We start from the raw sequence: 20,331 nt of genomic DNA on the forward strand, positions 1-20,331 counted from the left end.
TTCAGGAAAGCAAACTGTCTGGCCATCTGCTGTCTCTAACAACAGTCCTTCATCCATCCCTGGCCTTCACCAGCTTACTGCTCACCTACTTCAATTCACCGACTTCACCTTCTTCAATTGCCATAATTTTTTAATTATTACTGCTTTTACATCTTTTGGATCACTAGGTCTCTGTCATATTTGGCTGAGTATTGGACAACCTACACAAACACCACAGCACTGACCTATTTTCACAAAAAAACTGACACATCCCACTCTTAAAAAAATAAAAAAGACAACTGCTTGATGTTACAATAGACATTTCAGTACAGCTCCACTTCCCGAATCACCTTACCCTTTTCATTAACTGGGTTGTGAGGTTCTGTAGTGTATTCACAGTGTATGTCTTGATAAGGTGCATAGCTTTAGAAAGGCATTGTTTAAACTTTGTCAAATATACAGGATAGTCTTTAAAATTTGGCTGAAAGAAAGAAAAAAATCCATTTTAAATAGAAATAGTAAGAGTCAAAAATTTATCAAAACTTAAAACACTCACATAACTAGCTAGCCTATACAAACTAAAAGCAGTATTTTACAAAAAATAAGCAGAATAGTAAGTATATTCAATAAAAATTTCCTAAGTCTATAAAGCACCATCCTTAACTTCTTCCTGTATTTGGCAGAAAAACTTTTTATAGGGAAAAAAAAAACATTAAAAAAGTATGAACACATAGTTGTGACAATTTAACTAAAATTAATACAGAATGACTTACATGTGATGAAATATATGCAATACAATCATCAAGTTTAGCCAGCGTGGGAATGAATCCTTCACTGTTCACCGACAGCGTAGGGGAATTCAGTTTCTTTGGAAAACAAGACAAGGCATCATTGTAAGGAACCTAAGTGCACTACTGTTGGTGACTAAGTTCAAATCCAATACATTTTCATTTTCTAAGACTATTAACAATGAAATAATACTTACAGTGTTGATGTTTTCCAGCTCATTAAAGTAAGAAAGTTTCTGCTGGATGTTTTCAGCCAGGTCAACAAGTTCTGACTATTCAAGAAACAACGAATGAAAGAAAATCATCTACTTACCAAGCAGTTTAAATATATATATATACACACACACACGTGTGTGTATAAAATTATTAAGCCTCCCTTTCAGCTCTCAGCACACATCATTGAATAGCTCCAAGTAACTTAAAACTAATTACATACAACAGAAGATGCAGAATACAACAGCGCTCTCTTGCTCTCTCTTACCAGAGATTGACACATTATTTTCAGTAGTGTATTTAAAATAATATATACTACAGGTTTGTCAGTATTCCAAAGACAATGCTGCATACAAACAGCAGTGCTGCCATCAGCATTATGGAGAACGGTAGAAATCCTGTATTTCAGGACTGGAGTCTTAAAAAGTTTTCTCTTATCCAGTCTGACTATAAAAAAAAATGTTCACTGTATCACTGTTGCAGAAGCTCATCAGGAAAAACAAAAGCATCTGGGAAAAAAGCTCCCATATGTAGGGATCTTGCAGTAACCAGCTCAAAATACTTTTGCAAGTGATATGCATTAGTAGTTCCAATACAGTTTGCACTTGTCAGGCATCAGTTACAAAAGCTGCCCTCAGCTAGCTTTCTTCATTAAAGCATTTACTGACAAATACTGAACATTTTACTGCAGAGCCTGACACCCCAGCTGCAGGTGAAACACACCCAAAAAATTAGGTCCAAAGCAAATGGACAGATTGTTAACACAGCTCACATGTTTTCCCAGCCCAAGAAAAAGCAGTTCCCAGTAATCCTTCAATCAAAGATTACCTGCTCTTTCAAAAGCTGTTCACAGGCCTCATGCAGTGTTCCTGTCTTTGTCGACACAAAAAGATACTGTTTTTGCAGTGACTCCAGGTGCTGAAGGGCACTATTCACATCATCCAAGATAGCATCACACTGCTCCTGAAAGCCAGACAAGTAATCCCTCATCTGTCTAGAAAAAAGAGAACCAACAGATAACAGAAGTAAAATTTCCCTTCCTGTATTTGCAATCCAGCTGCCTGCAGGGACACTGCCACCACTTTTCTCTCCCTAGGAATAAGAGATCGCTTGCATCAAGCAAGAGTGCACAATAAGCAGATGCTTCATCACCTCAGTAATAACAGAGCTGAAGGGTCTGGAATAGTCACTCCATTTCCCTGACATTCCTTATAGCAAGCCTACCTAGAAAGCAGCAGCTTGCACCACAGTTAGTCTGGAGCGCATGAATACTGTCTAAATGGGCAGCACAAACACAGTGACTTCTGCAAGCAGCCAAATTCTACCTGCTTTGCTCCCAACAGGGGTGTTAATTTGACTCACTTCTCTACAATCTTCAGTTTCCGTTTAGAAATTACTTTTTTTCTCCTGAAGTAGCTGAAATTATCTAGAAGATTCAAAACTTATTGCGAGGATTGAAAGAAGCTTAAATTAAATAGATCCAGTGCCTACTGTCACCAGATTCATCTAAGGCTCAATGCAGACAAAAACTCTAAATGATAACTGAGTGTTATGTCAAGCATTCAGCTTATCTAAAGCATATTAAAAATTAACACTCTTGGATGTCAGCTAAAACTTCTGAGTTCTACTTTACCACTTACAAAGCCGCAAGTAAAACAATTCCCTCTGTCCATGTACAACAGGCAAAGAACTTATTTCTTTTCCTCCTGCACCTTTGGCCTCCTGCAGACAGTAGCATACTGGCCAGCCTACAAACCACTGGTGTGCATCCATGGCACACTTGAGCACCTGTGTGCAACATTATGAACATGTCAAGTGACAAAGTGCAAGCCTGCTACTCCTTTTAGGTTCTTAATTATCAGATCATGGGAACCAGTATATGCCTCACCCTCTGCTTTTAAGAAAAGTCATGTCCTCAAATGTCAGAGCAAAAGAGAAAGAAATAGCCCAAGGAAAAGCAGAAGAAAAACGCAAGAGGGAATACAGCAGCATCTCTTTGTGGCCAAGGGCAAGTCTGTGAAGTCTTAAAATAGAAGCCAGTTTCCCTAAAAGCCACCAGCAGATCCAGCTAAGCCATTCAGCAGTACTTCAGACGCCCAAGGAGTAACTGTCAAAGTCAGTGGGAAGGGGTTCTTCTGAGCCTGATGGGAAAGTCAGCTACACAAAAACAGATGAGAATGACAAGACTCAAAACTGGAGTTGAACAAAGTGTCAAGGAATGCAGATACAGAATGACAACCATAGTCTGGTGAGCCAAATGGTGAGAACAAAAATGACCACAGTCACCGCTGCCTATAATCTCACCCTCAGAGGATGCCATTCCAACAGCAGCAGCAATTGAAACATCACAGGAAAGCTCTTACATTGCCTTTGCCTACACCCCTGTCTGTAAGCCAAAACTAATTTCCATCTGTCCAAACATACTGGGCAATTCAGAAGGAAATCTGCGTCCCCTTTAACTGCTCTGCCACCTGGGCAATGGCCTTTGGGAGTGAGGCACACAGCCTTGGAAAGCTTCAGCTGCCCCAACACATTCCCCCATTCCCCACCAGCTGAATGTGAACACGTGCTAACATTAATGGACAAGATGAAATCCTTCAAGGGTGGAACTGCTTATAGTGAAAGGAACTGAGGAAGAGCACGTACCTATACTTGGCACCTTCATCTTGATCCATCTGTGTTTGCACCTGAGCAAACCACGAGAAGAACTAGAAGAGATTTTATGGTGTGAACAATATAGATATCACATGCAATCAATTTAAAAAAATCAAATCTATGATCTATGAAATGAAGATGAGCTTTTGTTAAAAACAGAGCTGTTTCAGAATTCAGTTATTAATCTAGGGAACAATTTCCTCACTGTGGGTCCCTTCCAACTGAAATACTCCATTCTATCCTTTCACTGAGTTGAAATGGGAAAGAATTTCATCTGGCTTTATTTGCACAAGAACAAGGGTATCACATTAGAGAGTGGGGGTTCTTCTTCTTCAAGAGCAACACCACTTTACCAAGGGCGTGCCTTATTCTCACATTAGGTTCCACTCCAAATGCAAAAAAGTACCTGTCACTTCAGACCTAAGACTTCAGTGATGCTTTCCCCTCAAATTCCCCCTTATGCATCTTGGAAACGGCCCAAAAGATTTAGCAAACCCACCAAAAGCTAGGCAAGACACAGAAACTAACAGAATTCTCTGAAGATTACTGCATCTTGGAGGTCATGAGCTTACCTGCTGTGCTGTTTCAATTCTTTCATCCTCCATCCCTAGTGTTGCAAATCCCTTCAAAAGGACATCCTCCGTGGATTCTGGCACCGCAGCTGTCAGCAGAACAGGGAGCGACTGGGACGTCAGGCTGCACAAGTCCTCAATGGGAAGCTGCTCACAAAACACCACAGATTTGGTCAGACAACTCACTGAGAATTCATATATGCAGTTCAACTACAAAGCAACCCCAAACAGTAAGATGAGAAAATTACAGGTATATACTCCTGAAGAAAAAAATACAACAGATATTTTATCTATCAATATGATAATCACAGAATCATTAAGTTTAGAAAAAACCTCTGAGATCACTGAGTCCAACCATTACACCAACAATTACAATATCCATACATTTAGAAACACCACACAGGAACTGTCAGGTTTTTTTACCAGACATTCAAGAAAAATTAAATACCACTGCCATAATTTATTCAGAAAACAAAGAATAGCTCTGCTGAATAGGTATTATTTTTAGCCACAATTATTTTGTTTAAGCAAGAAAAACATGGAAAAAAATAACTTGAGATAAACTGTATTTAAGTATGACCAGAGACTATAAATTAGCCTATAGAGAAGAAATTAATTCAAGAAGAAAAATACTGTTATATACACTTAACTAATATAATACCCTCTTTAACTGCGTGATGATGAACTGCATGTTTTCTGAGAACATCAGTAGGGTAAAACCAGAAAATACTGCTTAACTATAAACTGGTATCTCTCTAGCAAACAACTCGCTTTCTAAAATATTCCCTGCCTGGTAATACTAGTCCAACAAGAAAGAACCATCAGGGTTTCAACTATTTGAGAAAAAACAGATCACCATACATTGCCCAACTTCCACAAACTTCTCAGCCCTGCCCCCCAAAATATGCCTGAACCTAGCAGGGGAGACAGGGTTTCTCTCATGTCTTACACAAAGGAAAAGGTGAATCCATCAGAGTCAGCTGTTTCAGGACAGCTGAGACATCACTATCCCTATTCCCTGAAGAACTCAGTATCTTGGCTTTGCTGTTGTCCCCACTGGCAAATAGAGAACCTGCCCTGTTGCAAAGCTGGTTTAGATCCCTAAGAACATCCTCTGACAGCAGGATATCCTTCTACAATCACTCTGGATGCCTGCCAATATTTACTTTTTGCATAGTGCTTACACAAACAAAAAGAAACCAGGAAGAATTAAATTTAAAAGGTGCATTTGAGGAAGGAATTGCTCCCTTTTGCAGTTCTGAGCTTTCAGACACTTGCTGAGAGCAAGCTTTGTTGATTTTATGGCACCGTATCTTGCACCACAATCCTATTTAAATACAAACCCTCTCCTGAAAAGTGCAGTTAGGAATGCAAGCATTCTGTTCCACCTTCCTTTGCAGACAAGGGAGTGTTCATAAATAATCACCTTATCAGAGTTTGGAATTTTACACAGTAGGAGACCATGTCCTCTATGGTGCCGACAAATTATTAAGCTTTATACCACTATTCCTGGCTTTCCTCAGTTCGCTCGAGAGCGTGCAATTCGTAGCAGGAAATAACGTTGGCGCCAGCAGCTATGCTTTGGCAAGGAGCAATTTAAGAGGACCACAAGAATGAACTCCACGACTAAAGCTCCCAACTTCATGATGACAAATGCTGGTTGACTGAGGGAAGCAGCTAGGGCAGGCAGAGAAAGCCTGCGGATTCTCAGGGGAAGCTCCCACCGCTGCCTACAAACCCATGCCAGCCAGGGCGGGCGGCGGGAGGCTCCTCGGGAAGACTCCCGGAAGAGCGAGCCCTCCCGAGGGAGTGGGAAGGCTGGGGACGCGGCTGTGGGTGCGACCCAGAACGCAAAACGCTGCTGAGCCCCCCGAAACGCGGGAGCGGCCGCGGCCCCGCAGGCCCAGCCGGTCTGGGCTGTCACCCCCGTCCGCCTGGCGACGTGGCACGGCGGCCGTTCCCGCCCTCCTCCCGCCTCTCCGGGCCTGGAAGCGCCGCCGCCCTCACCTCGGCAGGCACCGGCAGGTTCTCGGCGGCCGCCTTCAGCTCCAGCACCGAGTCGGTCTGGCGGTCGCTGAGCGGCGCGGTGGGCTGCGGGCGGCGGTCCCAGAGGCTGAGGAGGTCCCGCACGTCCCTGCCCGCGGGCGGCGGCTCCGCGGGCGGCGGCTCCAGCATGCTGCCGGCGGCGGGAGGGGCGGGAGGGCCGGGACGGGCCGGGAGCGGCGCCGGGAGCGCGGCGGAACGCCGGGAGCGGGGCGGCGCTTCCGGGGGAGGCTCGGAGGGCGCCGCGCCGCGTCGCGTGGGAGCGACGTCATGGGCACGGGGCAGAAAAGGGCGTCATGAGGGGCGGCGGGCGGGGAGGGCGCCCCCTGGCGGCTGGGAGGAGCGCGGGCGGGGGCGGCACCCCCGCGTCCCCAGGTGTATCCGCCTGGAAAACACCTCGGATGGTCGAGGCCAACATGTGACCGAACGTCACCATATCAGCTAGAGCATGGCACTGAATGCCACATCCAGTTATTCCTTTAACGCCTCCAGGGACAGTGACTCCACTGCAGCCCTGGGTAGCCCGTTCCAGTATCTAATGACCCTTTCTGAGAAGAAATTGCTCCTGATGTCCAGCCTAAACCTCCCCTGGTGCAGCTTGAGGCTTTGTCCTCTTATCCTGGCACTGGGTTCCAGGGAAAAACGACCTCCTTTGAGGCAGGTTTAGAAGTGATAAATGCTCCCTGAGCTTCTTTTTCTCCAGGCTGAATGAACAGCCCCATCATCTGAGTTGTGCTCCAGACACTTCACCAGCTCCACCACCCTTCCCTGGACATGCTCCAGCAGCTCAATATCATTCCCAGGCTGTGGGGCCCAGAACTGGACAGAGCACTTGAAATGCAGCTTCAGCAGTGCTGAGTACAGGGGCACAATCCCCATCCTGCTCCTGCTGGCCACGCTAGTGCTGATATAGGCCAGGATGCCAGTGCTTTTCTTGGCCCCCTGGGCACACTGGCTCTGTCTCAGCTGAGATCCTGAACTACTGCTTCACTGCTGTGCTGCTTTTGGGGCTTAGCAGCCAGTTCCCATCCATCTTACCCAGCTATGCCTCCACCAACTAGCTGGTGCAGTCACTGACACTCCAAACTAGCAGATTCCTCATCCCTCTTAGCCTTAGTCCATGACATTGACCTACCACACACATGAGCTCAAAAAAAAATCCATTCTGGTTACAAGTATGATAAAACTTACTCTGTTGCTACATAAAACTAAGCTGATAGATCTGTTTCAGGCCAAGAGCTTTCTCTAACAGAGAGGGAAATGGTGTTTCTGTTTAAGATATGCCAAAGAACCAAAAACGTGTGATCAGTACATGTTATTCAGCCACAAGTCACAGGAATACAAGCTCTTAAATACAAGCAACTTTAGTATGTATGCCTTAGCTAAACAGGGAACAGCTCACTGCCAGCAACAGCTTTCATTTAAGTACCTTGAAGTATCTGAAACTTCAAAACTGGAAGCAGCTCTAACTCATCACACTTTACATTGTAGTGCTTTTAATAGGCTTGAGAATAAAGTAAAACATTTTACTTGTGTAGCATACAAAAATATTTACATTTTTTTTTATTGAAGCACAGAAACAGTTGTAAGGGAAAACACTGCACTTCAGCATACCCCTAATATATAGAAAATGTTTTACCTTAGGAAAGAAAGTGCCTTGTGCATTTAAAAAAAACCTGTGAATTCAAAATTAGTAATTTTAAGTGATTATAGCAATTTTGATAAAGAAGTTTCATTGCAGTAAGTGGAATGCATGATTCTATGAAAAGTGTGTAAAAGATGAACATAAGGCCACAAAAATCCAAAGCTATGGATCCTGCTTTGCTGCCCTCTGTAAATACAGAAGATCCACCCTACAACTTGCCTCTCACATATTCCTTTTCCCTGGAAAAGCTTGATATAACTGTTGGAGTTAATGGCCCTGAAGTTTTGATGTACCTTTAATCCTAAAGGTAATATTTATAGAAGGTGTGGTTGATTTCTACATCAAATGTTTCCTTGCATGTAACAGCAACTTGAGCCTCTTTGGTATATGAAAGTGTTCACTAGTTCTGGACTTAGGTGTCTTTTTAAAGAAGGAAAGCAGTCTTCACTTTTGGAAGGGCTGGTTCTTGTCACACATGACAGAGCCTGCCTGCTCAGTGTGAAACGGCCGGTAACCAATAGTTCTTCCCAAGGATGGAAGAGGTATTGAAAGTTCCTTTGCAAGATCAGCAGATGGGCATGAACTTGTTTGAACTTCATTCCTATTCACAATTTCCATATGAATATGCTGAAGAATCACTTATGCTGAAATCAAGAATTATACATTGGAAGAAAAAAGAAACACTTTCTTCAAGCTATACAAAGCTGTCAACTGTACCAACCACACTTGCTAATGAAGCTGGATTATTCCCAGAAAATTAATGCAGATATCTCAGGACTTAGAACACAGGAAAGCTTCAAAACCAGGAACAGATTTTATACTGCAGTAGTTATTTTGCCAACCTAAAAGCCAGCAACAATGTCTTGTGACACTTCCAGTTAAATGGAAGCTTTAAGCTATTACAATCAAATTGTATACATTTCTGGAAGCAGGAAAAGCCCAGCTCCTTGGTTCTGCTAGTCTTCCCTTACAGAAATACTTTTTTCCTTTACAGAAATATTTCTTTCCCTTCCTTTATGGAAATATATAGAAATACAGAAAAAAAAATACCTGTTCTTTGACTCTTATAAAAAACGCTATGCTCTGAGACTCAGATGCATGAAGTTGCATTGCAGACCTTTACATTCAAGAACATTGAAACAGTTGACAGAAGGTATTCCAGCATGTTTGGTTCAGTCTGAAAAGCAGTGCACATCATCCACTCAATCGCATGCACAAAAGATGGTTACAGGAGCCAGTTTGCCTTGAAATCATTTCCAGGTTCTTCTCACTCAGTCTTGCAGTGACCTCTTCCTTTGGCCAGCAGCTCAGACGAAGAGCAAACACTCAAGACAACTTGCGCATTGCTCTAAATTCAGATAGTACATTAACAGAATTCTGTACACTCAATGTCAGGCATCCAATTTCTTCAGCTGTTCATATGTCAGAAAGAACTGGCACAGCTGATTAAGAAAAACTGTTTCCTGTTCATGCAGTGAAAACTGATCATTTCACTACTGAAGGTCAGATGCATCTGTGTGCAACTGTGTTCCACTCCTTGCTCCTTCCTAAACCATGCTGCAGGTTGGCCACTTTTTTTACAAAGTGCTAGGCAGAACAATGAAACTTGCTATAAGGCTGGTGATACAAATTACTTTTCCATCTCTCATCCTGCAAAAAGCCCTTTAGAGCCTTCACTCATTTAGCTTTGATAGGCTAAAGGAGGTTTGTTTATTTTAAAAAAATGCTTCCACCAACCCACTTCCCAGGGCTCTGATCAGCAGGCTCTTGAATCAAAGCCAAAATCATGAGACTAAGATTGCATCAGTAACTGCCCCCAGTTCCCCTAGTTCTGGAAATAGCTCCCATTCCTAATTCACCTGGTCAACTTTGATTAAAACTAGGCTCATAACAAAGGAAATGGACAGGTATGAAATTGGCAGAATACAATTTTTTTTGCAAGATCGTATTTTAGTATTGACTCTGTGTGAATCACAAATTCAGTCTGACTGGAAGCAGTTAACCAAAAAAAAATCCTGTCAACTGCACAATTTTTTATTCATTAAATAAAAGGAATATCTGTGCTGATATGATAGCTCTCACACTGAGTAATTTTTCAAAAAGCAATACTTGCTGTTGTATGGCTAACTTAGTAGTTTTGCACACCTGTGGAAAGGATACAATGATATTCCAAGGACCAAGTCTTAACCAGTTTGGCCAAAATCCTTTATACAGTGCAAAAAAGCCTTCATTCTTCCATGTCTAGGACAAAAAACACAAACAAAAAAACCACAAGACACTTATGTAATTATTTTTAGTGAGAAATCCAGACACCATCTCAGCTAACAAGACTGTACCAGACAAGGGGGTGGCCTAGTCCTGTAATCTTAATTTAAATTTGTCTAACAGAACAAAAAAATACATTTCATTAGATGCAAACTTGCAGCTCACATTTGGTAGCCCCTTGAAATTTGCTGCATGTAAACCTGTAGCTAACATTTGGCAGTCCCTTGAAATATTTCAGTTTGCTTTATGGACCTCAAAGAATTTCACTGGACAATGTGACTTGGACTGTTCAGTCAACAGTTGGACAGCAACAGCTTACTATCCATTCTTCACCATGTGAAAGGCCATCATGGTCCCACCTCATACCAGAGTTAAAGACTTAAACCAAATCAAAGTAATCAAATTCAGAGGCTGACCTTGTCTCTGGCTGTACTAGGCTTTCCATTATGCAGTAAGCAACATAGAAAACCATCTGCTCCAGAAGATCTTGTTTGTCAAATACTATGAAATTATAATTTCTTGTCAGCCTGACATAGTATAAAGTTGAACAAGAGAGACTGCTGCTGAGAGCCTTCCTCTCCTCATCCAAGCACCCAAAGGAAGTAAAAGGTTCTGCAGTAGACACTTTCTTCCTTTCTGTTCAGACAGTAGATACTTTTCACACTTGAGTGCGTTACTGACAGCATAGTCCTTTTAAGCACTGTGGCAAAAGGCATATCTAAGTTATTAGATAAAACAGAACAATTTTGAGCTCTACAGCAAAACCACTGCTTGGTGGCAGCAGTTCCTACTTATGATGATACATTAACTGCTTACCTGTAACAAGCAATCCAAAGTACCCTTGTAGGCTGAGTGGCCCCCATGTTGTTGGCTTTTCTGATTCATCATGCGTGTTCTTACAACATCAACTGGGTTGGATGCAAGGGCTCCAGCTAACCCACAAAGAAAACTGGAACTAGTAATAGAAGGGTTTAATGAAATCTGATCTACCACACAGATGTACAAGAATTTCCCCTTCCCAAGAAACACACAACAATAATGACTGTTTAATGCTTTTAGTGAAAAAAATTAAATCAGCCAATGGAAGGGAAAAGTTACTTTTCATTTACAATAAAAACAGTTTTGAAAATGTACTATACAACCCTTACAAGCAGTGTGTTTGAAAAGATGTTCATGCCCCTGGGAATAATATTTGACTGTAAATTTCTTCTAACCTCAATTTGCACAGCTGAATGATTCAGACCACCCACAAAACAAATCTCCTTATTTCAAAAGAAAGCTAAATCCAAATGCTAAATAAAATTAGCTTCCACGCTACCGTGTGAGATGCTATTACACTAAATATTATAAAACACAACAGAAGTATATTTACATCTAGACAGATGGTAGGAAAATCAAAATACTCATTTCCCCCATAGCAAGAACTTGCCAATCATGAGGTATACAACCATTTATACACACTTACAGGAAGTGAGTATACACCGTATCTCCCATATAGCCAGACACAATTATATGCTTCTTGGTAAGGTCATACACTGGCAGCTCCACTCCAACAACAATAGCAGCTCTCTGTGCTGTCAATGATACCCCCTGGAAAAAGAAAGGATAGACCTGAATTTTGAAGTCAACCTTCATGCAGTGCTAGAAAAGCTAAGCTTTTATAATACAAAGCAAAACATCACAGATGTGTTAAGAAAATTGCAAAGTCAAATAAGGCTAATTAGTACAAATCTTAGCTGTACATGCTCCAAAAGCAGAAATTTGAAATAACAGCTAAATCACTTCTCCACACAGAATAGCAACTTCAGACCCTTTAAGTTATTTTCTATCTCTGCTTAACATCTCAATTCTTCCATCAAGAACAGCTAAAAACTCAAAACCAGTGTTCCATTGCTGCTAGATGAAAAACTGACAAAGTAAGGAGGGTGAACAGAAAACTGGAGATTAATAACCTCTGTGAGAATAGCACACTAATAGAAAAATATTCCTACTGTCTAGCTGTTTCAAAACAATTGTCCATTTTGGCTCTTCAGTTGTTATGCAGTCATTGATTATAACTGGCCCAAGAGACAACATCTCAGACTGAATATAAGAATTCCTGAGCTACAGGGGATGCTCATTAGCTCCTTTGCTTCCAAATTTTCTTTGGCACATGTTTTAAAAAAGATAGCATACAGATTGAGAGGTGTCATGCCAAGGGTTGTTGAACTATTCCTAGAGTCAGTCACCCTAACTGAACCCTACATTTGTCTTCCCTCTCCTAAGTGGCAGCTAATCCTCACACACAAAGCTGTCTGTAACCCTTCACCAAAAAGCACTGAGACACCAGCAGTGAAGCAATCAGGACAAATGACAGACATTACATCCTCCATATTTCAGTTGAAAACATGACATTCAATTGAGCAAGGATGTGTAGTTGACACGTAAGATACAGTTAAAAAAAACTTGCCTTCCATAATCCTTTAGCACCTTCCTTTTGGTAGATCTGTATGAAGTTGCCCATCATTCCTCCTTGAATCATTCGACCTTGAGCTTGCATTCTGATCTGAGAATCATTTGAAGATACCATTAAAAGATTAATCTAGCTTTATTATTTTATTGGCTGTATTTAACTATTAAGTTACAATCACAAGTAGTAAATTTCTCTTTGAGTATAAAAGCAATAGCTGACATTAACACAACTATAGCACAAACTTTTGCCTTAACTATCCAAATGAAGCTGCTAATTTTGAACAAGTACGTGGCAGAATTCTTAGCTGCATTAAGTCACTTCTATTTCTGTATGGGTACACGGCTCCATTTAGATAACACTGGCAGATGGGTTCTGCAGGATGTCCTTTACAGTGCTCTGACAGGAACATGTTGAAATGAAAAGTTAAAAAGATTAATGTTTCAGCCACTGAGAACCATGGTCTTCAACCCTGTAGATTTATAAGAATATCCATAGGAACCTGCCAAGGTAGCTTCCAAATACAAGTTGTCAACAAGTGACTTGGTAAGTAAACATAATTTTAGGAAGTAACTAATTGAAGCCACACTTGAAATACAAGCTTATGTTTGAAACACCACTACATAACCCCACTAGCACTATGAAGGATTAAGTTTTTAAGTAGATTCAGAAGAACATAGTTTTCTTGACTTTCTTTTCATTAGGAGAAGATATAAAACTGGAGCTTGTGACTTAGACAAAATAAATACTATCAACCCTCTCAAGTAACTGACTGATTAAGCTAACATTCTTAGAGGTGGTTGCTTCACTAATTCACTTTAAATGACTGATGCTGGAATGCCATTTCCTTGCAACACAGGTTTGCAAAGCCTCTCTATGGTGTTAAGGTATCCGAGTACAAGTAGCATTCACTGGAACTCTTGCCTCTGCATCAATTTTCACCTATTTTGAGCTCTAGAAACATCTAAGTGTAACAATGTTACCAAGAAGTTTAGATGAAATAGGCAGTGTGGCTTCCACACAAACACTACAGTGTCAAAGCTATTCTCCCTTCACACTCAGAAAAATGTGGATCTAACTACCTCCCCAGCTTTCACCTTCCTCATGTGTACTTCCAAATGATTAGTGTGGACCAGGAGGATAGTTCAAGAATTCAGGATGTTACTGATGTTTTTAGAAGTTAAGAGATGAGAATAAATAGGGCTACACAACAAATCCTATATTCACCAGGTGACTGTTTTAATTTCAGGAGAGAACAAAAAAAGACAAGCTCTACATAATTACCTTTAAGACGTCTGTAGGGTTGGCGATAGACGAGGAGATTACTCCCGAAAGAATGCCACACAGAACATTCATCATGAGGGTTTCATCTATTCCACAAACAAAAAGTTTAGATGCAGATTTACAAAGCTTAAGATGCATTAGGACAGGATGATGCCTCCCCTCATTTAACCAGAGAGTGCCAATTACAGAAGCCATAAAACCTGCTCTGACGAGTTACCCTTGCTGACTAACTTTGCCCTAACTGGTATAAGGAATGTCTTCTCAGTAGACTTGTTCAAATGCTACAGTAAGGTACCAAATGGAAACCATTATCTTCAAGCAAACCACTCCTCAATTATATAGAAAATAACCACTCACCTTCTGGATGCTCAACAAATATTCTTTTTAAGCTCTGGTAAGTGCCTATTTTTATAGTTCCATATGAAGCTTGTCGTAGCATTGCAGGTGCAATTCTGTAAAAACAAGCAGCAATAATGTTTATGCTCAAGATCTAAAACTCAGAAAACTCTTCCTAGTGCAGAGGTAACTAGCAGAGAAAGGTTTATTCATTTAAATCAACAATTTAAACTCACTATAAACAAAACAAGCTTTTGAGCTTTTTAGGTTTTGGTTTTTGTTTTGTTTTCTTGTTTGTTTTTTTTTTTTTTTAATAGAGCCTGCAAGACCACGAATGAACTGTGAAGGGATTATTAACATTAGACCATGCTTCAACTTGTAACCTATAAAATAGCTGGCAGTCATGTCTGAAATGCAGTTCCTCCACATCCTGCATGTTTTTAAGAAAAGCAAAGCATTCTCATTTATAGACAAAGATAAATTCAGTTTCAATTCTGATGGATGGAGTAACCATAGCAGCACTGTAGAGAATAACCTTATGCTATCTTGTTTCATGTAGGTTTTGTTGCTTGAGGGTTTGGTTGGTTTTTTTTTTTTTCAAATATAAAATACTATGGCAGTGAAGGTATACTGAAGGTATCAAAGCTGGGTCTTCCAACTTCCAGATTAAGGCTAGCCAAATACCTTGTAAACACAAAACCCAAAAATTCACATACAGTGGGCTTATACTGATATCAGTAGACTGTTCACAAGCCATTGCTGCAACTCAGTTAATCTTACCCAGAGTATAAGGCTTTCAATCCTTCTTCTCTGCATATTCTGACCAGTGCGTGCAACATTCCACGGTAGCGGATCTCTTTATATTTGGCATCATTAACTTGACCTTGAACCTGGAGACGTGTTTTGGTCAGATCAATGGGGAAAGTACCTTAAAGGAAAATCAGTTAGAAAATTAATGAAAGACCTACCTAACCAAAGACAGCAGAGAACATCATATAAGAAACAGCAACATTCATTGTATATCATGATATATAAAAGTACTCCCATGGGAAAGAAGCCTTTCTTACCAAGACATTCTTTTAAAGAAGTGATGGGTATTCTATCACCTTGTTTCTTCTAAAGGCCTGTCAGAGGCCCTGCCTACCTCCTGTGTTTACATTCCACAGTCACTATATTTTCAGGCAGCATAGCATTTCCTGGCTGTCCATAGCCACACTGAACAGGAGTCTGCAATCCCAATCAAGCGCTGAGTTTGCGCGTGTATGCCTACCAACACCTTCGAAGAGGATGTCACTGAAGGCAAATAAATTCCATAGGACACGTTATACAGATTCTGGCCTAGTATCTGAAAAAGCAATAGCAGCAGTACCTATTTCTGTTACTGCTTTCCCATAGCCTACTGCTTATGTTATGTTCAATTCATATTCTCCATGCTCCCCTTATAAAAGGATTCAGAAACTGTATCCATCCAAGTAAAGGACCACCTCAACATTCCATACTCACCTAAGCACTAACAGGAGTCAGGATTAACTCCATCTGTTCAAATGAGATTTACCAGACAAGCAAATCTTTCATGAACTGTTTGTCTTCTTGAAAGCTTTTGGCATTATTTGCCATATTCAGTCAAGTCAAGTAATGACAGGTTTCAAACTCAAGTTTGCACAAATTTCCTAAGTAGAAATCCTTCCCATCCCTGGAATTATTCAATATCAGATTAGACAAGGCCTGAGCAACCTGATCTAATTGAAGATGCCCCTGCTCAAAGCAGGAAGGTTGGAGCAGATGACCTTCCAACCCAAACTACTCTATGAAAACAAAATAGTAGTTTTTAAGTGTAATTTTATACTGCATCTGCTTCACTAGACAGACCTTGCATGCAAGCCCACCACATGCCCAATCATGTCCTGCTATGAAAATCCAGATTTCCTTTATTTTCATGTACACAAATTTCAGATACAAATTTACAAAGATGTTGGTATTTTAGGTTTGCCTTTAGAGCAAGCCTAAAATATCAGATGCACTGTCTCATTACAGCAATTATTCTCTGCTGCTCACTATTGAATTTAAGTGTTCAAATCTAAGCAGCCATTTACATTCAGGAGAAGATAATTTTAACTGCAACATAGATAGTAAAGTTAAAAGAAAAATTTAAGATCATAACTTGCCTACTGCAGCAAAGCCAAAGTTGTATCTACCTATGATCACTGTCTAGGAACAGATCAAACAAACACCAAATAATAAAACAAAGGCAAAATATGCATAAAAAGACTCACCAGGGACGAGAACTTACAGACACAAGTCTTCTGACATTTCAACAGATCAAAGCAACTTCAGTCAGCATTAAGCAAAAAACTCTATGCTGCAGACCACCATATACTACTGTGTCACTGGCAGCATGGAACCAAACATGTTTTACATAGAGACAATCAAATAAAGAAAATAATGTCAACAATTAAATGCTCACCACATTCTGCAGTGATTGATGCTAAACCTCCATAGACAAAGGGCTTCCAGTTCAGTGCTGGCATTATTGGTTCCTCTTTCTGCGAAAGAGGAAGATTTAACGCTACTGTAAGTACATGTCAAATATACATGCTAACACGTAGTAAAAATTTTGTGCCTGGTCCATTTAAAATGGGCCTTTCAAGCAAAAGTGAAGAATAAAAAAAAAGCATAAAAAACATTTAACACTTTTGACAGCGAGAAGAAAGACAGGAAGACCATAGAAAGACATCTGGGTTCAAATCTGTGTCTGCTAAGTATTTGGGCCACCACTCTCCTCACCGTGAAAAGTTAAAGCATTTTGTCTCCCAGGCACAATGTTCAGGACCACCACAGTGAATAGCCTCCGAGGACTTTTACCAAGCTGAACTAGTTTGACTACATCCTGCAGTATTACAAAGCTTCCCTTTATTCCAGTTATTAATATTTAGCATGAACCAAGCTGGTACATTTAGACAGAAAGTAAGGCTGCATATTCCATTTTGCTTCCAGTCAGACCTATTTCTGCTACCAGTGTTCATTCTTGTGAACGTTACATGAAAGTTGTGTCAATTAAGTCAATTTGACAAAGTGACCACAATTCATAATTAACTACAGCATATGCTTTGCAAGATGTTAAAGTAATCCAATTACAGTAGAAAAGAGATAAGAACTTCAAAAGCAAACTAGTCCAGCCAATACAAGACTGCCCTTCCCAAAACCAAGCACGTCTCTCAACATCTCATTTTTCCCCCTTCCTCACAATAATTACTTTTCATTCCCCATATTCTATAATAGCCCACTAAGCATTGCATTCTACAGGTATTTCTGCCAATTAATTTTATGGGAAAATTGTATCTGAAAGTACATCCCTTGGCACTTACACTCCCTGTTATTCTCCCGTGCTTAATCACCCATAGTGCCCAACTAGAAAATATCACAAATACACTAGTTAGCACTGCCTTTTGTATAGCTGAACCTTCTTTAGTCACTTCCTCTAGAAATGCCAACAACCCAGCACCTAAATGAATTTTCAGAGTTGCAGACACTCAGCAGGCCTGAACAGTTCCTCAAGCAATAGTTTTCCTTCTATCATCTTTAGTTCATTATGAGTTACCCAGTCTTCTGACACATGAGGAAAAGAAAGAAGCTAAAACCAGTTTCACATACTCAACACCTACATGCACAGAAATCCCTCTTACTCTTTAGGCTGCTGCAAAGAATGCCATTGGTGGAAGAAAAAAAAAAAAAAACCAAAACAAACAAAACAACAAAAAAAAAACCAACAAAAAAAACACCACGAGGAAAAGGCAACTAAGGTTCCCCCCCCCCATACTGCTAAAAGGCGTGCAGTATAGAGGTCTGGACACGCAGGCTTAGATCGTGCCAGCTTTTCAATACAAAGGAGGCAGAGCCACATGGATATGACACTGTATCAGAGGGAGGCCAGTTCTAGCGCCTCATAATCCTGTTCTGCCATGATTAATGGAAGATCATTTAATTAACAGAGAAAGTAATAAATCACTAATAAAACTAACAAATCCTTTTTTCTGTTTGTTTCATAGTTCACTCTGCCTAGGCAATGAAGGCTACTCACTTTTTCTATGCAACTCTGAGCATGGTCAAATAAAGTTTTCAATTTGCACACAGATTTACATGCATTAGTTGAAGCTTCAAACTATAAATAGGATACCCTAATGCAAAAACTTTATAGCACACACTTCATTTGACGGAGCCCTAGGTGAAGGTCAAGGTCTGTACATCTGAAAGGCTTTCAGGTCTTATCTCCTGCCAGTATGCTAAACTAACCACATGAATCTTTCATCTTCTAATCTCCAGACCCTTCTTCTAGATTTTTATACTTTAGGAAGAAGTATGAAAAAGAAGAAAAAATAGAGCAAAGAGAGAGAGTTTTTCTCAGGAAAAAAAAAAAAAAAAAAAAAAAAGAAAAACATCAAAAAGACACACCATCCAGTAATTTCGCCCCATGACCTCAGGTATCTCATTTCCCGCTTATGTTCCAAATTCTTGGTTTGCTTCTTAGTCAGAATGTCTTCCCTAGATCAATAAAGACAGTAAGTATCTCTGCAGAAGACTTCTGTATCAGCTGAGTGAGTGGCAAACTAGTTAAAAAGAGAATCCAGCCATCATTATAGAAAAAATTACAGTCTCCACCTTTACTAGAAAGATACTGACTTTACAAAACATACGTTGCCATACTCTAAATATCAGTGATGACAGAGGAGATAGATATTCGATCCTAAAGGACATTGGGTTGAACTAATAGATATTCATTCATGCACTTTCTGCAGAGGTCAGAAGAAAATCTTCTCTCTCTTAACCACAGTGTGACCAGACTAAAACCAAAAGCCCAGGCTCCACAAAACAAAAAATCACTTAAATAGCTCGATATTTCCCGACGGGGAACAGGCTTGAAAAGTCACACATCGAATTACATATTAGTTGAAAACATCACTAGCATATTAAGTACGCAGTATACTCGAGCTTATAGTAGTTTTAGCTATTTAAAATAGATTCGGGTCTAGGGACACAACAACGACTGTGTGAGCTACACACAAAAAATTATCTCCCGCCCTCCAAGACCCGAGGGCGGCAGCAGCCGCTACCCCCACTCACCACCGAGCCTTACTCCTCCAGCCGTACCGCTCACGCCAACCCCAACTCCCAGCACCGCTCCCCGCCGCGGCTTTTTGGGGAACACGGGGCTCCGCCCCGGGGCGGGCTGGCCCGAGGAGCCGAGCCAGGAGCGGGTGTGGAAGGGGTGGGTGTAAAGCCGCAGCTAGTTTGAAGGGCTCGTCGAGCAGGCTGCAATTAGCCGGGGCAAAGATTAACCACGCTGACCTTGCAGACAGAGGTCTCCCCTCGCCGCTGGCCTTGGGAGACTGCTGGGCTGGCGGGGCAGGCTGGCATTTTCCATTAGCATTCCTGCCCCAGGAGAATGGAGCGGCTGTGTCCGGTGTTTCAGCGCTCCCCGATTAACGAGCAGGTCACTCGCCCCGCAGGATTCATCCTCGCCGTTCTGTATCAGGACAGTGGTTTTGTCCCTCGGTTCACGATCCTACGGGCGCCTGTGCTGCCTGCGACACCCTAGCAGTACCTGTGCTCTGTGGAGGAACAGAAAGGGGCAGGGTGGGCTTGAATAGCTACTTCGCTCTCTAAAACACACTCTTCTATATTTTTGGCAGAACAATTAGACGGGTGATTCAGTAGTTGTAGTGGCATTACATAGTTCTGTGCCATTCTGTGTTTCTTTGCATTACCAGGGCACAAACTCCGGATTCAGTACATATATTTTAGATCGCTTTGTAATACACACTCAGTGCATGTCCACAAGGAAAAGGCTATCCGAAAGGGCAGGTCTTAGCCCCTGTACAGGTGGCAGTGACCAGTGCATGCAGACTGGATGAGAACCAGAACTATTCTGCTTCCAGAGCCCAGGGCTCCTTGTGAAATAGTTGGAATCGGCTCTTCTGCTGCCCCTAAAGGCAGAGTGTTCTGGCAATTCAGTGCTTTCTGTTTTTGTCTGAAGAGCTGCCAGGACCTGCTTGTAAGGACCTACCCCGACGGTGCAGCCCTGCTGCCTCTGTCAGTCCGCTGCCT

General features: G+C 41.3%; 2 protein-coding genes across 4 annotated transcripts in view; both read right to left on the reverse strand.

Moving 5' to 3' along the window:
- The window catches only part of COG3 (component of oligomeric golgi complex 3), a 30,674-nt gene extending 24,292 nt beyond the window's left edge, over nucleotides 1–6,382 (reverse strand). The window contains exons 1-7 of one of the 3 annotated variants that reach the window (XM_062487716.1): nucleotides 6,215–6,382; nucleotides 4,208–4,354; nucleotides 3,627–3,688; nucleotides 1,809–1,974; nucleotides 965–1,039; nucleotides 753–845; nucleotides 335–460 (exon numbers count right to left, since the gene is read on the reverse strand). In XM_062487716.1, the coding sequence (XP_062343700.1) occupies nucleotides 335–460; nucleotides 753–845; nucleotides 965–1,039; nucleotides 1,809–1,974; nucleotides 3,627–3,688; nucleotides 4,208–4,354; nucleotides 6,215–6,382 (837 nt within the window). Of the gene's footprint in view, nucleotides 1–334; nucleotides 461–752; nucleotides 846–964; nucleotides 1,040–1,808; nucleotides 1,975–3,626; nucleotides 3,689–4,207; nucleotides 4,355–6,214 lie in introns of those variants that run through there. The other 2 variants (XM_062487717.1, XM_062487718.1) reach the window with 2 other exon arrangements.
- A 2,904-nt stretch (nucleotides 6,383–9,286) lies between these two features.
- On the reverse strand, nucleotides 9,287–18,699 carry SLC25A30 (solute carrier family 25 member 30). Its single transcript, XM_062514767.1, has 10 exons — nucleotides 18,679–18,699; nucleotides 16,694–16,772; nucleotides 15,010–15,157; nucleotides 14,251–14,345; nucleotides 13,894–13,979; nucleotides 12,610–12,705; nucleotides 11,626–11,750; nucleotides 10,977–11,115; nucleotides 10,056–10,136; nucleotides 9,287–9,328 (listed from the first exon to the last, which is right to left on the reverse strand). The coding sequence occupies exons 1-10, from the start codon at nucleotides 18,697–18,699 to the stop codon at nucleotides 9,287–9,289; spliced, it is 912 nt and encodes a 303-aa protein (XP_062370751.1).
- Between the last annotated feature and the right edge of the window lie 1,632 nt (nucleotides 18,700–20,331).

This window comes from Cinclus cinclus, chromosome 2 (genome assembly GCF_963662255.1).
Source record: "Cinclus cinclus chromosome 2, bCinCin1.1, whole genome shotgun sequence".
NCBI lineage: Eukaryota > Metazoa > Chordata > Aves > Passeriformes > Cinclidae > Cinclus > Cinclus cinclus.